The following is a 15,519-nucleotide window of genomic DNA, read 5'->3' on the forward strand; positions in this document are numbered from 1 at the left end:
TAAGTTTCGATCCCAGGACTCTGAGATCATGACCTGAGCCAAAGGCAGAGGCTTTAACCCATTGAGTCACCCAGGCTCCCCCCCACGAATCAGCATATTTAGACTGATCCCAGTTTTATAAGAAATGTATCTCTAAACATGTAGCTGTAGTATATGTATCTATGTGTAAAATACATAACTCAGTGCTATTTTATTATGTTCTTATATTTTTCTTTGTTGTTTTCATTTTCCCATGGTATTACTTTTGTAATAATAATTACTATAACTTAAAACTTAGATATAGATACAGTGTATATATACACATATATATGTGTATACACACACACAATAGAATACTACTCAGCTATCAAAAAAAGAAATCTTGCCATTTGCATGATGTGCATGGAAATAGAGTATATTATGCTAAGTGAAATCAGACAGAGAAAGGCAATTATCATATGATCTCACTGATATGTGCAATTTAAGAAACAAAACAGAGGAGCATAGGGGAAGGGAGGGAAAAATAAAACAAGATGAAGCCAGAGAGGGAGACAAACCATAGTAGACAATCATAGGAAATAAATTGAGGGTTGCTGGAGGGGAAGAGTATGGGGGTGTGGAGTAACTGGGTGATGGACTTTAAAGAGGTTATGTGATGTAATAAGCACCTGGGTGTTATATAAGACTGATGTGTACCTGAACTTTACTTCTGAAACTAATAATATACTATATGTTAATTAATTGAATTTAAATTAAAAAAATAAAACTTAGAATACGGTAAAAACACAATGCAATCATCCCCATATTACATGTTACCAATTCACTGAATTAAGAGAGTAGCCAAAAGAAAATATTTTCAAAGAAAATCTCTAGGGAAAATACAGGGGAAATATCTAAATAAAATCATTTCTCTCTCGCCACACATACACACATTCATGCATTCTCACATTCACCTAGGACCCCTAGATATGTGTATCTCACAGAGGCAAACTGTAAAGGGAAAGCTTTTAAGAGGACTTTAAAGCATATTAACTGGAAAAAAAAAAAAAGGAGTTCCTTCTATCTTGGTAAATTCTAAAATGCCTCTTTCACTTTCTTCTCATTTTGCCTCAGGATCATTCCAAATCCTGCATCTTATGAATATATGAATATGCTTTTCCCACCGCAGGAACCCTACACTTAAATGTCATTGTGGCCACTTGGCTCTGAAAAGTATATGCAACACTGTCATGCTCCCTTCCTCCCCCAAATCAGTGGTTTTAAAATAGATTTCATTTTAGACAGCTGACCTGTCCAAACACACAATGTGTGCACGCTTTATCATTGGTGTGTCTTTGACTTACTTTTTTCAACCTCAGGTTTCAGCCGCTTATTTTTGATGAGTATTTTTCTTTTGAGGTCATTGGGGGATGGTAAGGGTCTGCCTGGTTCAAGCTAGAGAAAAACAGAAAAGGCTGAATTAATGATGTGCTGCTTCAGTCTCATTCCCAGCCCAGTGTGAGCACGGAGGCCTGTTATACAGCCCAACATCCACTAGATGGCAGTCAGCACAGCTTTATGTTTTCATTCCCCAACATCTATCAGCCTACTGCAGGAAACTCTGCCTTAGACTGCAGACTTGACATCCACAGTCTCCCAGAGCTGTGCAGAGCCACTCCACCTTCCCCAGTAGGAGCTAGGTCTTAACTGGAGTGCTGCTGGGCGAGGGGCTCATGCTCAACTTCCGATCTTGCTCCTTTTATGTATCAGGTAAAGTACAAGGGGTCAGTCATTGAGTTGGCTGGGGTCACAGCTGCTTTCCTGGGCAGAAGTCGAGGGCTCCCTTGATCCCCTTAAATGTTAGGTTGTATTAGGAAGCCTGTTTACTCAGTAGGCTGATGTAACCCCAATACCTGGGATTATGGTTTTGTAGGTTCAGTAAGAGAATCAAGAGGGGAGTGGTCAGTTACCAAAACCTGACCTCTACTGTGATTTCATTTGCCTGGATTCATGGCTGCAAAGGCAGTGTCCTTTCTTCTATCACCTCCGACCCATACAACTGCACCCTATCTAGTCACCCCCTCCCCATTCTCTCATGCATCCACGTATGCACCCACCCACCCCTCCATCCACCCGTCTTTTCCATGAATCCACTCGTTTTTTCAAAAGTAATCTTTATACTACTTATTACATGCAAAGCACTATGCACTCCTATGGCTGTGTTGCCCCAAACAAGGCTCTTTGCCAAAATTCTGCTTCCTTCCAAAGCTGCTGTAACTGGTCCATTCCCCCAGCGATCTCTCTTGAACCTGGGTATCTCTAGTATTCAATTCAATATAGTATTCATATTGAATACTAGAGATACCCAGGTTCATCTTCCTCTGCAGCTCTAATTTTACCTGTGTTCTGTGTCTCCCCCACGGCCCCCCTCAAGACTGAAAGCTTTTCACTTCAGGGAGGTCCCGCTCCCATGTGTATCCCCATACGCTCCCCACAACATTTTCCACGTATGTGCGTATCACTCTGCAAAGAACACAGTGGTCTTTCCACAGGAACAAGCACCTTAGCCCCGTCAGAAAAGTAAACAGAAGGTCTAGGTAAAACAAAAATAAAATGAATAAAAATCCCGGCTGTTTCTTAGTTTGGGTTCCCTCAGAATCAGTCTCTGAGACAAGGATGTGAACAGACCCCACGTCTCTTTGGGAGGCAGCCTCAGGAATGTCCAACCTGAGGGTGGGGGGTAGGAAAGTGAGAAAAAGGCGGCAAGCAGCCAACCCCAATGGGGTGTTATCAGGCGAGAGTTATCACTGAGGGGGCAGGCGTGTGGTCCTGCTGGGGAGCCTGGCAGCTGGTGTAGATCCCATGCTCTGGAGCTGTCCCTGCTTCTGCGTGAGGGGACTGCGGGGGAGGGGTGTGAGCTCTGCGGCCCTTCTGGCCTGTCCTTCCCATATGGGCAGAGCCCGCTCTGGTGACCAGAGCACCCCACCTTGGCTTGAAAAGCCACAGACACTGGCAGCCATAAGCAGGCCAGTGTACAGGGAAGATAGTGCTGCACGGACACGGGCAGGGAGCCTGCAGCATGGCGTCTGTCCACGGGCTGAGGACAATCGGGGGTGGGTGCAAAGGATGCGAATATCCTCGTGTCCTAGGCATTTTCTTTCCTTTTTGTTCGTTTGTTTTTAAATACTGCAGAGTACTTTACACTTAATTCTATTCATTACATCTTGGGACAATGGATCTTCACCACATGGAGGTTATGGATCCTTGCAAAATGTGATGAGCTCTGTGGAATAATTATACAATAAAAAAAGTTGTATACAATTAGAATGAGGTCACAGTCCTCACAAAGCCTATCTGTGGGCCATAGGTGAAAGGTTCTTTGTTTTATTTATTTTTCAAAGCTTTTATTTATTTATTTGACAGAGATCACAAGTAGGCAGAGAGGCAGGCAGAGAGAGAGAGAGGAGGAAGCAGGCTCCCCGCTGAGCAGAGAGCCCAATGCTGGGCTCAATCCCAGGACCCTGGGATCATGACCTGAGCCAAAGGCAGAGGCTTTAACCCACTGAGCCACCCAGGTGCCCCAATCTTTGTTTTATGAAGCAAGTTACAGGTGTAAATGGAAGCTCAAAAGTTGTATGTATAACATTTTCCAAGTGTTTGTTGTTGTTGTTGTTAAGATTTTATTGTATTTCTTTGAGAGACGCAGAGAGAGAGTGAGTGAGCACGTGTGCAGGCGAACACACGAGTGGAGGGAGGAGCAGAGGGGAAGGGAGAGGGACGGGAAACAAATCTCTCGAGCAGACTGCACTGAGCATGGAGGCTGACCTGGGGCTCAATCTTAGGACCCCGAGATCATGACCTGAGCTAAAACCAAGAGTCAGACACTCAACAGACTGAACTACCCAGGTGCCCCCTCCCCATCTCCACCTCTGCCCGCTTATCTGTTTTGGAGTTGGGAGCTTGAACGTCAGACTCCTTTGATTTCAATTTAGGGGATTTCTTACAGCAGTGGGGGCCTACGGGTGTTGAACCCTATGTGCACATTTTATTTACCTGCAGGGTTTTCTTTAAAAAAACATCATGATCAGGCCTTACCCCAGATCAGTTAATTCAAAATCTCTGAATAGAGCCGTGGCAAAGGTATTTTTATAGTCCTTCTAGATGGTTCTATCAGGCAACCAACTTGAGAACAAATGCTGAGCACAGACCCTAGGCCAGTGGGCATTTTGTAAAACTTTAGGACAGAGATCTCAAAAACCATAAAGGCCTTGAGACCCTTAAAATTAAATTGAACCAGATGTTTACTTTATGTCCCTCTCTACACATTTGTCCGAAGCACGAAAGCTTTCCATACCAATGAATTTAAATAAATACGAAGATCTTTAGTCCCGTAGCACTACTTGACCCTTTAGAAATGAATTTCAAAACAAATCCATTCAGGTTAGAAATATGGTTTGCTAAAAATACATACTGGATGTGATTCAAGTGCTTGTTTCAACAGGAGATCCCCAAATAGATCTTCGCAATATTTGGACATCTTGTACTGCTGATATTTGCTGGAGAGAGAGAGAGAGAAAGAGAGAGAACTGGCATTCGTAAATTCAAACATCCATTATGTGTCCAAGAACAAGAAACACCCATTCCTAGGTGATTCAAAACTCCCACTCTGCAAAATCCATACTTGTTCTCTTGATGCTAAGTGAGACACTCAGTTACATGCCAGAGACTTTAACTGGAATGGTTTCAAAAGCAGATCCTAACCGCACCCACCCCCCAATAAGAGCTGGTAAGCAGAATAAAAAATGGCTTTCAAGTTCATCAAGTCTGCTTTCTAATCCACAGCCACATCTTCCAGCTCAGTGGAACTTTGAGCAAGGTGTCCTGATCGCTCACCATTTAGAGGGAGGATCTCAAAAACACAGCAAGATGACTTGTTTTCCTTTTTTTTTTTTTGAGGTTGGGGGTGGTGGTACTGGTTTGAGGCTTTTCTTTCTTTCTTTCTTTTTTTTTTTTTTTTTTTTTTGCATAAGACCAAGTGTCCTTACCACTACCCCCAAACCATTCAGCTCTTTAAAAAGATGTAGAGCAGCAGTGGGAATCGGATGGTAGATATTTCAAATAGAACCCCTCGTTATACCTGCAGTGATTTTCAAAGGAGAGAATGACAGGATATTCGGATGTGACAAATGCGGTTTCCTTGATGGCTTGAATAACATCCTTTAAAGATAAAAAGTGTTAATGAGAGAAAAGAGCCAAAAAACAAATTAAGGCACCTGAACCCATTCAGAGACTATTAGTTTTGGCTTTTCAGAAAGTCCGTTCTGGCAATGGGCTCTGGAGAGCCCATTCATCTTGATACCGGCACAGGGAGAGCCCCCTTGTGGTTAGACCCAAGCACAGCTAATGGTTAATGACAATTTTTTTTTCAAAGCTACCGTTAACTGCTCCAAAATTATGATGCTATTAACTGACAAGGAATTTCGTCTCAAGGGCATGCTGGCTCCTTGCTCGATTATCTGGCAAGACAGGTTCAGAGCTCATCTTTCTTGCTGAAGAGCAGGTGGGGTTTTGGCTACGTTTCATTAATTCGATGAAGATTCCTGTGACATTCGCAACATCCCTTGTTTCTGATTAGCCTGATGAAAATGGCGGTGGGGGGAGAGAGCAGGTGACGAGGGAGGCTGTTCTCCTTGATCAAGCAACGTGTGAGGTGAGACAGGTGGTGTTCCGGCTGCCTCTTTCTGAACTGGAAGCTCAGTCATCTGAAACCCCCTTTAGACAAGCTGAGCATATCCTTCCCACAGACGGCTGGCCTTGCTCTTGGCTTAGCTTTATAAAGCGCGGTTTCAAACCAATATTTCCACAACCACAGCATCATACTTGGTAAAAATCCCCAAATTCTTACTGGCTTATTGCTAACCACAGGGAAAATCCCACCATTCAGTTAAATTGGAAAAAATTATACAATAGTAATCTAGGCTAGTCCCTTTGAAACCCATCTAATGCCTTGGGTTAGAGAATCATGGAGTGTTTTCAGGAGCATCCTTATGCCTAAGGTGGTCCTTTAACTATTCTTGCTTCACGTTTCTTTAGGTGAAAACTTCTGTGACCTTGCTTGCCAACTTGAGTTGACCAAGAATTACTCCTTGAGGAAAATTTTGGCTCTGCCCCGGGGTTCTCCTTTGCTCACCTCCAAGCTGAAAAGAAATAGCCTTCTTTTCAGCTAAGCTTTATTAGGCCCCTTAATTCTCTAAAGAGGACAATCCTTCCTGTCAGTTTAGTTGGCTGTGCAAATTCATAGCTTCCTACTGGAATACATTCTTGGTATTACTCAAGCAGTGCAATTCCCTCTCAGGGAACATAACCCTGAATTTGCTGCTGCTCAAATTCAACAACATCTGGCTAAGAGAAATGGTATGCATGGAGTGTCATAGGTCTAGTGCCCAGGCATCTGTTCTTACAAATACCTCTGGTGATTTCCCACACGCAGGCAGGGTCAAGAACCATTGCTCCAGATGTTGCCATAACCATCCCAAATTGCACGCAACTGACAGAGACAGAGGTACCTGAACAGTGGCCAACCACAGAATTGCATTTTTTTTACTTGTCTTTTGGCAGGCTATCACTAAAGAATATTGTAGAAACTAACCTTCCAACTGTACACAGAGATCACCAAAAGGCCATTACTGAAATGCCTGTTTGTAAAACTGTAGATGCCTCTCTTTGAGGGTCCTTGGGGAAAAGCCTTCTTTCTGGCATCAGGACTGGAGCAACTACACTTCTTTGGACCAATGGGCCGGTTTCTATTTTGCAAATCTTGTGAATCATCATGTTTCTCTCCTCGCCATGAATTCTAGACAGTTTGGAACCCGCCTGTGGCATGGCTTGGCCGTTTATAGGATTTGATATTGTGGACTCATCAACTCTAACCTAGTCAAAATAGCTTCTTGCTCTGATATGCACTATTTATAATCTATTTTATTTTCTGTATTCTATTTATCTTCTTATGCCATTTTGACGTTCTTCAGAAATAACACAAAATAAGCAAGAAAACAATACTTTTTAAAAGTAGTTGAAGTCAGGGATTCTGACGGAAGAAGCCTCATTATATGGTGCTGTCACCATCTGAAAGCAGCAAAGTCAGAAAAGGAAGGTGCTAGGAAGTGGAGAAAACATTTTTCTTGACTTTCTCTTCAAAGCTGGAGGAAAGGAATACGAAGGTAAAACACTTGAGAACATGAATACTTTGTTTTCTCCACTTCATCTATCTCTACAATAGTCTGGAAGAGACTATGGCTATTTTGAAACTTACCTTAAAAAGGATATCTGTACACATTGCTTTTCCATGAGTTATTATCGGTTCTTGATCTTCACCTTTTCCATCCCAACAGTCAAGTTCAACGCATCTAGGCACACAGTGAAATTACAAGACTGAGCCCTTACAATAAAATACTGCGTGTGTGTGCAAATTAAAAGGAGAGACATCAAAAGAAGTTGTTTTCTTATAGAAGCAGAACATGGGTTGAGATAAGTAACATGATTATTTCATGGGGTATACAGGTTAAAATCACATTATATTCTTTATCTTGTTGCTGTCATGAAAAAGGGACTGTCAGAGATGAAGTCAGACTTTAGAGATACAACCACCAGTGAGGTTCTAGATGAAATTCCAGTCATGACAAATCTACAATGAAGGACAATTTGGGGACAGTTGGGAACATCTGAATGCAGGCCAGGTTTTAGATGATGTTAAGGAACAGTTTTGAAAAATTTTGTTAGGTGAAATGATGTTACTTTGGCCATAAAAGAAAATGTTCTCATTGTGTCAAGTATTCAGAGGACGAAGTAGTGATGTCATTTCCTTAGAGTCTCTCCATACACAAAAAATAGTGAGCTATTAAAAATAAGGTATGGCTATTAATAACCAAGAAAAATATATCATAATGTAACTACATTTCTTATTTTTCACTTTCAGCATTTTTTCCATATTTTAAACTTCAAATATTTGCCAATTTCCACAGAAGGAAAACCATTTTCAATAATCTTCATTCTCAGAGAATGACATTTTAAGACTTCTAACATTAAGTAGAGCTAAATTTGCAAATGCTTCAGACCAATAAGAAACTTAACATGACTTCTTGAAAATTTCTTTTGCAATTTTGAGGGGGGGGGAATATTTGTTTACTTATTTGAGGGGGGATATTAAAAAATTTATAGTAAAAACTATCTTTTGGCCCATAGGATTCTAGAACTTTCTGGAGCAAAGATTATCTGTTCTTTTTCAAGGTTACATGACCAGCATAATCAATTAAAGAGAAGGAAAAAATGTCCTTTCATTTGGAATACTACCTCCTACTTTTTTAGAGCAAAATCTTAAATTGAAGGGCGTCATATTAAAAAAAAAAACAAAAAAAACAAAAAACAAAACTGTCCAGAGTTTCTGACCTGCAACCAGCCAGGAGAACCTGTCTGTACATTTCTACTGAAGATTTCCCGCCAAACTGTCGGCCCGTGAGATAGGTGTTATGGGAAGAACTGATGAAGTAGTGGGCCAGAGGATGGTCCATTTCTTGGTAAAGTTCTAAACGATCCAGGAAGACTGGGGCATTTTCATCTGACATCAGGTATCTGCAAAACCCATCGCTTGATATGAGGCCTGGGGGAAAAAAGAACAGCTAGTAGACATGTGGCTCGGAAGATACACCGCTCACATTTTTCTTCATGTAAGTTGAGGCAGCTTAATCTAGAGTAAATTCTTCTCATTCTCTTTCCCAAGAACCTTCATCCTTTGGAACTTGAACAAAGTAACAGAGTTGCACATGACAAGTAACCTAACCCATTCCACAAGACAGGGCACTTTCTGCTTTTGTAAGTAGGATGACAGAAGCACAGATTCCTTGAGCTCAGAATCATAACACCAGAAGTTGTAGCAACCAGGGGTCAAGGGACCTTTTTCAGTTCCGCTTCTACCACTCACTCCCTACGTTCTTGGGTCTCAACCTCCTCTTCTGGCAAATGGGGGAGAAATACTGGCCACACCCGCTTTCCAGGACTATCCTGAATGATAAAGGACAAGACATACGAGAGGGAGTCTTAAAAAAGTGGAAAAGACGGGGGCACCGAGGTGGCTCAGTAGGTTAAGCATTGCCTCTTGAACTCAGCTCAGGCCTTGATCTTGGGGTCGTGAGTTCAAACCCTACGTTGGGCTCAGGTCGAAAACCTACAACTGTAGGGCACTACTGTTCTCACTGGATTGGAGAAGGAATAAGCAACCTCTCTGGGTTTAAACAATTCATTTCTCCTCTTTTATCTATGCACAGAATCTCTGTGCATAGGACTGGTGAGAAGAGTATTTAGTCATCACTGAAATGTGCAGTGGCCCTAAGAGCCACTGTTCATTTCGGTTAGTCCTTTCTGATACAAGGCCGGTCCCCTGTGGTCTCAGGAGAAGTGATCAATATTTCTACATCTCCCACCCCAACAACCACCAACTGCCTCAGCCTTTTGGGTAATTTATTTATTTGTTTTAGCCTTTTGTTTTTACTTAAGCATTTGCAAGTTATGAACAGATTTCAAGCTTATAAAGAAGTACAGATGATAGCGTAATAAATAACTATGGACCCAGACCACAGCTTCATAACATCTTCCCTTATTTACATATTCCAGAGGAATACATAATTACGGATGCCTCTGCAGCACCCTGGCCTCCCACCCTCCATTCTACTGCAGTTCCTCTTTCTAGTCCCTTGTAGACAACCACTCCCGACTTTTTGTATTGAACATTCTCCAAATGACTTTGTAACTCTACTACATATGCCTGTCTCCAAACCATAGGTAGTTGTGAATATTTTAAAAAGCCTGTATAAAAAATAGTCCATTATTTGCATATGCAAATTTGCTAATGTTACATTTTCTTATAACTGATTCAGTTAATATAAACAGCTTGTGGTCATTTATTTTCCCCTGAATAATGTAGAGCAGTAGGTATGGGGGTGGTACGTAGGACTGTAGAATGTAGAATAGGTCCATGTCTGAATACATCCATTTATTGTCCATGATTCTGTTGATGGGTATTTAGGCAATTTCTAACTATAATTAAACATACTACAATAAAAATCTGTGCACCTGTCTCCTTGGGCACACACATCCATTCTAAGAGCAAGTACTTTTGAAGGCACTGGGACAGAAGAAGTGATGGGAGAAACAGCCTTCACAAAACATACTATGGGAAAGAGAACAAATAAATTAGCAAATAAATATAAGTATAATGTAATGTCATGCAAGTGCTAGAAAGAAATAGAAAGCAGGGAATGAAGGTGATCAAGAATGCCTAAGATGCTGTGTTAGATACAGGGCCAGCCAAAGCCCTTCTGAGGAGGTCACACTGATGAAGAGGGAGCAAGCCGCATGCAGTCTGGGGAATCATCCCAAGTAGGACAGGCAAGTGTGAAGACCTTGACACAGGAGTGTGTGACCAAGGGGAGAGGGAGTTAGAAATGAGGCTAGAGAGGAAGCCAAAAGCTACATTAGTTGGCCTGAAGTCTTCGCTAAGTACTGTGGGTTTTACTCTAAGTGTGTTGGGAAGCTATTCCAAAGAGTGGAATAATATGATTAGATTTAGTTTTCAATGGTTTAGTCTGGCTGCTGTGTGGAACATAAACTGTAGGGCACCAAGTAGAAAGAAGACTAGTTAAAGGTCAGTTGCCATCATCTAGGACGACATGATGTAGGCATGGATAGACCAATGAAGGCAGAGATGGTGAGAAGTGATTTATTCAGGACTTATTCTGAGGATAGATCTGGGAGGTTTTACTGATGGATCAGAAGTGACATGAAAGAACAACAACAACAACAACAAGAGAACAAGAGCAAGTCAAGGAAGATTCCAAGAGTTTTGGCCTAAAAGTTCAGGTAACATTCATGGTAACATTTATTTTCCAGGCTGAGAAGGGAACAGGTCTGAGGGCAGGGAGAATCAAAACATGTTGTACATATATATTTGAAATGCCCATCAGTATCCGAAGGGAAGACTCCAGCAGGTCTGCAGTTGAAGTTAGAGGTCAGAAGTGGAGAATTTGAAAGTCATGTGTGTAGAAGAAATTTAAAGCCACTGACTGGGGTGAGTGTGCTTCCGCTGACATCCAGAGCTGGGACCAAGAAGGGAGGGAATCTAGGACACACACGTGGAGGTGGATAGGCTGGGCTGTAGAAGGGCATGTTTTCTACTCTTCCCCTCATTGCCAAAATATTCAAAAAGGTGGTTTTTTGTAACAGTTTAAGCTTCTCCCAGAAGTTTATAACGCCTTTGCACCCCATTCTCACCCATACTTAATAATGGTAGACTTTAACATTTCTGTCGTTTATGATTTGGTGAAGCTATGATTTTTAGATGCATCAATGCAATTTCATAAACATTAGGGTCTGGAAGGACTTTAGAAATAATGAAAGATACACCTCTATCATAACATTTATCATACTGCCAAGGAACTACTGAGCCTTGTCCTTCAACAGCTCTCTTACTTTTGAATCCCCAACATCTGCTCCAGAGCTTGGCAACCAGTCAGCCCTCTGTAAACTTCAAGAAATGAAGGTAGGGGAGCAGAATATTAGTTGGATGACTGTATGAGCTCCACTGTGTTATGAGCAGGGAAACTGAGGCCCAGGAATAGGGTCCCTTGCTCAAGGTCACACAGTGACAGGACAGCAACAAGAATCAAATCAAATACTGCAAAGTGTTACATGAGCTATCAGCCACTCCTCCCTTCACTTTAATCCCAAGCAGTACAGAATCAATACTACTACTCAAGAGTGTTGGCATTAAGGTAAATAAGGAAGCACTCATGCTGGAAGGAGTTACTTGCTGGAAGGCCCTAGCAGGAAGTGTAAGTCTAAGACTATTTGACTTGGAAACAGACCAGGCTGGGTCATGTGGTGTGGTGGGCCAGCATGAATATACATGGGTTCCATGTGGGTCCAGAGATTATATAAACCTTTTAGCCACATTCACTGAGACACAAAGAAAAAAGAACACGGAAACTGAGGCCATACTACCCAGGGACACATGGGAAACATAGAACTTGAACCTGAATCCCCCTTCAACCCTCCACTGGGACACAAGGCTGAGGCTCAGGTAGCTCTTGTCTCAGGACCTCCTGTCCAATTATAGTAGCATCACCTCTCCCATCCTTTGCAGGTGCCTCCCTCTGCTACAAGACTGATCTTCAACTTCCTCTCCATGCCTTTTCTTTCTCAAATACTGGAACGGACAGCACAATGCTTCCAATGGTTCATTGAAAGAGACAAATATTCAGAAACCCTAATAACTGATTCCTGACCATTTAATTTCCTATCAGTTGCATTTGTATTCCATAACAGCGGTCAAGTGATGGGTAGGCTCATCAAATCATGTATTAAAATTGACTCGGCTTGGCAAAACAAAAGGGAGAAAGAGAAGATATAAACTTTTATAAGACGTAAAATTCCTCCCAAGCTGGCAAACAGAGACCATATGGGCATTTTTGCAGTTTAAGCATTAAGCAATACCAAAGATCTAATGTGAGAGATTACAACGGGGAAAATATCACTAACATGTGTTTAAAATACAGTAAGTTTACATTATGCCTCAGGCAGCATGAGCAAATTCTAATGTAAGGTAAAATTTATACTAACTTAAAACAGGGAAAAAAAAAAAAATCAGTCCATTAAAAATTCTTGGCTCTAGGGAGCTCCAAAGCAGTTAAGATGTCGTTAACTAAAAATCCAAGAATGTTTAAAGTTGCATAGTCTTACTTTTTCTTTAATAAAGAAAATTGTCTTTTTTCACTTTTGTTACCTTTGTTCTTCAAATCTTCATCGGGCTCATACATCTCGATGATCTGCATTGCCCTTTTAGCATCATAAAATGGGAATAAAATTTCATTCAGTCGAGGGTCTCGCTGATGCTATGATGAGAAAATAACCTCATTTAGGTTGACATTTCTCACCCTTGGGTCATAACACATCATTAAAGTACATAATTTCTAAAATAAGGTCTATTTAGAATATCACATTTATAGTTACAAAGATAGGATCTCACTGTCCTACTGTCTTTCTCCCTAAAATATACTTCAAAAAGTCCAACTTTGGGAATGCTTTGTTGGTTTCCCTCACTGAACTAAAAAGAAATACAGAATATATATATTTTTTTCCTTCATAAGCTCAAAGATATATAAAATGGTGTGCATGTCAATTGTACTGTCTTCTAGTTCCCATACCACAGGTGAGAGATTTAGCATAAATATCTATAAAAAATGAGGTCAAAAATCTTTGGGGGAAAAAAAGGGAAAAACAAAAGCAAAAACCAAAAAAAAAACAATAAAAAAAAAACAAAAAATACGAACCCCACAAAAAACCCCCCAAAACCCAAAAACCAAAAGCCAAAAAACAAAAACAAAAACCCAAATAACTCAAATTGCTAATGTACTAACTTAAGTGCCCAAAAAGAAAAACAATAGTAACAACAACAACAACAAAAATCCCTAGATTAAAACAGGCAAACATCATTTCATTTTCTTTTGTTTTTAAACATAAAGAAAAGTTTTCTTGGGCAGTCTGCAAACTTCATTTTCTTGAGTAAATATTTATCAAATCAAAAAGTTATAATAATGATGACAATTAATCAGCACAAGGATATGTATCAATTATTGACAATATGAAAATCTGTATTTGAATATCAGTAGTTCAGAAAGTCTTTTTCACTATGAATTAGAACTGGGTTTGCCCTGAGGAAATTCTCTGGGCAAGGCAAGTCCGTGAATGATTAAGGCACCTAGGAAGCTGGTGATGCCATTCTTTTCAAATCAGTACCTGGATGCTCAGAGTACTATTGGAGACACCAGGAAAAATGCCATTTCTGCAGTTCTGTCATCCAAACTTCACAGCAGTGGCGAAAAAAGTCCAATTTACTGACTCAGCTTCAGTTGTGTGTGTGTGTGTGTGTGTGTGTGTGTGTGTGTGTATGTGTGCTGTGTGTGTGTGTGTGTCTATATCTGGAGGCAGTGGGTCCATGAAACTTCCTTAATGTTCACCGTGACTTGGACCCTGGTCATTCATTAAATCTGTAACTTCCATGGCAATAATGGGACATAAGCAGATGTGAGCAAAACCTGGTCAACAGGTAGAACCTTGGCAACATTTCTTTACCCAAATATATGCACAGACGTTGGAAAACAGTATTGAGATGTTGTTTGAGAAACAACTGTGAAAGGTTCATATGGATTTCCCTTCCCCATTTGTTGTGAAATGAAAGTCTGAAAAGTGGGTAACACAGAATGAATGCCTTTGGCCAACGCAACACGCACGACGTGATTTCCTCCAGCACTGGTGGCCTAGCCTAGTCTGGTCCTCCCAACTCTTCACCCAGCCAAGAGTGTTAACTCATAAGGAATCGGTATCTTTTGGTCAGTTTATCCCAATGAAGCATGCTTCTGTTGTAATCTAAGAAATTACAGCTCACAACAGCTCACGTCCATGCACGTGCAAGAGCAGAAACTTATTTTAACAACAGGCCTGGAAACCATAAAAAAACAAAACTCGTGGGGCGTGCAGAGAGAAACCGTGAGGTGGACTGTGGAAGGCCAGGCACGTGAAGGCATGCTACAATCTTATTTATGAAACAGAGGGGCATCATGCAATTCTAGAGCCCGCTATTCGAGGCCATGACAAGCACCACCCCTCCGGTGAGAAGGCATCGCTTTTAAAAACCAACAATTACACCAACGAACAGAAAACTCTTTCTAGGCACATTCCTTCTCCCGTCTGTAAAATACTGTCACGGAAGAAGATGGAGACGGGAGGAAAAGGACCTTTTTAGACCCAACTTCAGTCATTTTCACGGTTGGCCACTATGTTATGCTTTCTTATTAGAAGTAGGTTTTGTTTTTTTGTTATTTTTTTTTTTTTTTGATTCAAAGTTATGCTCATTGGTAAGAATTCTAAAACTCATGGAGATGATGGGGGCAAATCCATATGAATTTAAAAAGTGAGAGAGGGAAGAGATTAAGCTGCAAAGGAGAGAAGAGATTATATTAGATAAAGAAGGGGGAACCCAGATGCTCCTAGGTGCTTTTTATATGCCTATATATGCCTGCGAGCCTGGTGTGACTTATAATGTGACCCGCTGATGGCAGCAGTGGCAGCGCCTGGCCCTGTAAGTTAAAATGCAGATTCTCAGGCCCCACCAAAGACCTACCAGATCTGATTCTCTGGGGTGGAACCCATGAAGCTGTGTTTTTAACAAGCTTTCCAGGTGATTCTGCTATATTCAAGCTTAAGAAACACTGCTCTAACATGTAAAAGTATGCATTTTTAACATATTTGTATTATCAGTAACACAAAAAAACCAATCAACCAACCCAAAGATCTACATCCTGCAAGGATAGAATGCTAAATCTTTGAGATGTCCTCCTAATTAAAGCCCACTGAAATTTAGTCCCAGGGCACAATATTCACTAGAACATCCTGTCTATCAGAAGCAAAAGCCAGGAAAACCAAGCCCTAAAATGGATATACTATCATCCCCTA

At 41.1% G+C, this 15,519-nt stretch overlaps 1 protein-coding gene across 5 annotated transcripts in view; it reads right to left on the reverse strand.

The window, feature by feature from the left end:
• Positions 1-15,519, reverse strand: part of PLCB4 (phospholipase C beta 4) — a 409,496-nt gene that overhangs the window by 74,811 nt on the left and 319,166 nt on the right. For all 5 annotated transcript variants that reach the window (XM_059406549.1, XM_059406552.1, XM_059406553.1 and 2 more), the window contains exons 13-18: positions 12,791-12,899; positions 8,404-8,614; positions 7,271-7,364; positions 5,096-5,175; positions 4,430-4,514; positions 1,323-1,413 (exon numbers count right to left, since the gene is read on the reverse strand). In XM_059406549.1, the coding sequence (XP_059262532.1) occupies positions 1,323-1,413; positions 4,430-4,514; positions 5,096-5,175; positions 7,271-7,364; positions 8,404-8,614; positions 12,791-12,899 (670 nt within the window). The remainder of the gene's footprint in view (positions 1-1,322; positions 1,414-4,429; positions 4,515-5,095; positions 5,176-7,270; positions 7,365-8,403; positions 8,615-12,790; positions 12,900-15,519) is intronic.

The sequence above is a fragment of the Mustela nigripes genome, chromosome 7 (assembly GCF_022355385.1).
Source record: "Mustela nigripes isolate SB6536 chromosome 7, MUSNIG.SB6536, whole genome shotgun sequence".
NCBI lineage: Eukaryota > Metazoa > Chordata > Mammalia > Carnivora > Mustelidae > Mustela > Mustela nigripes.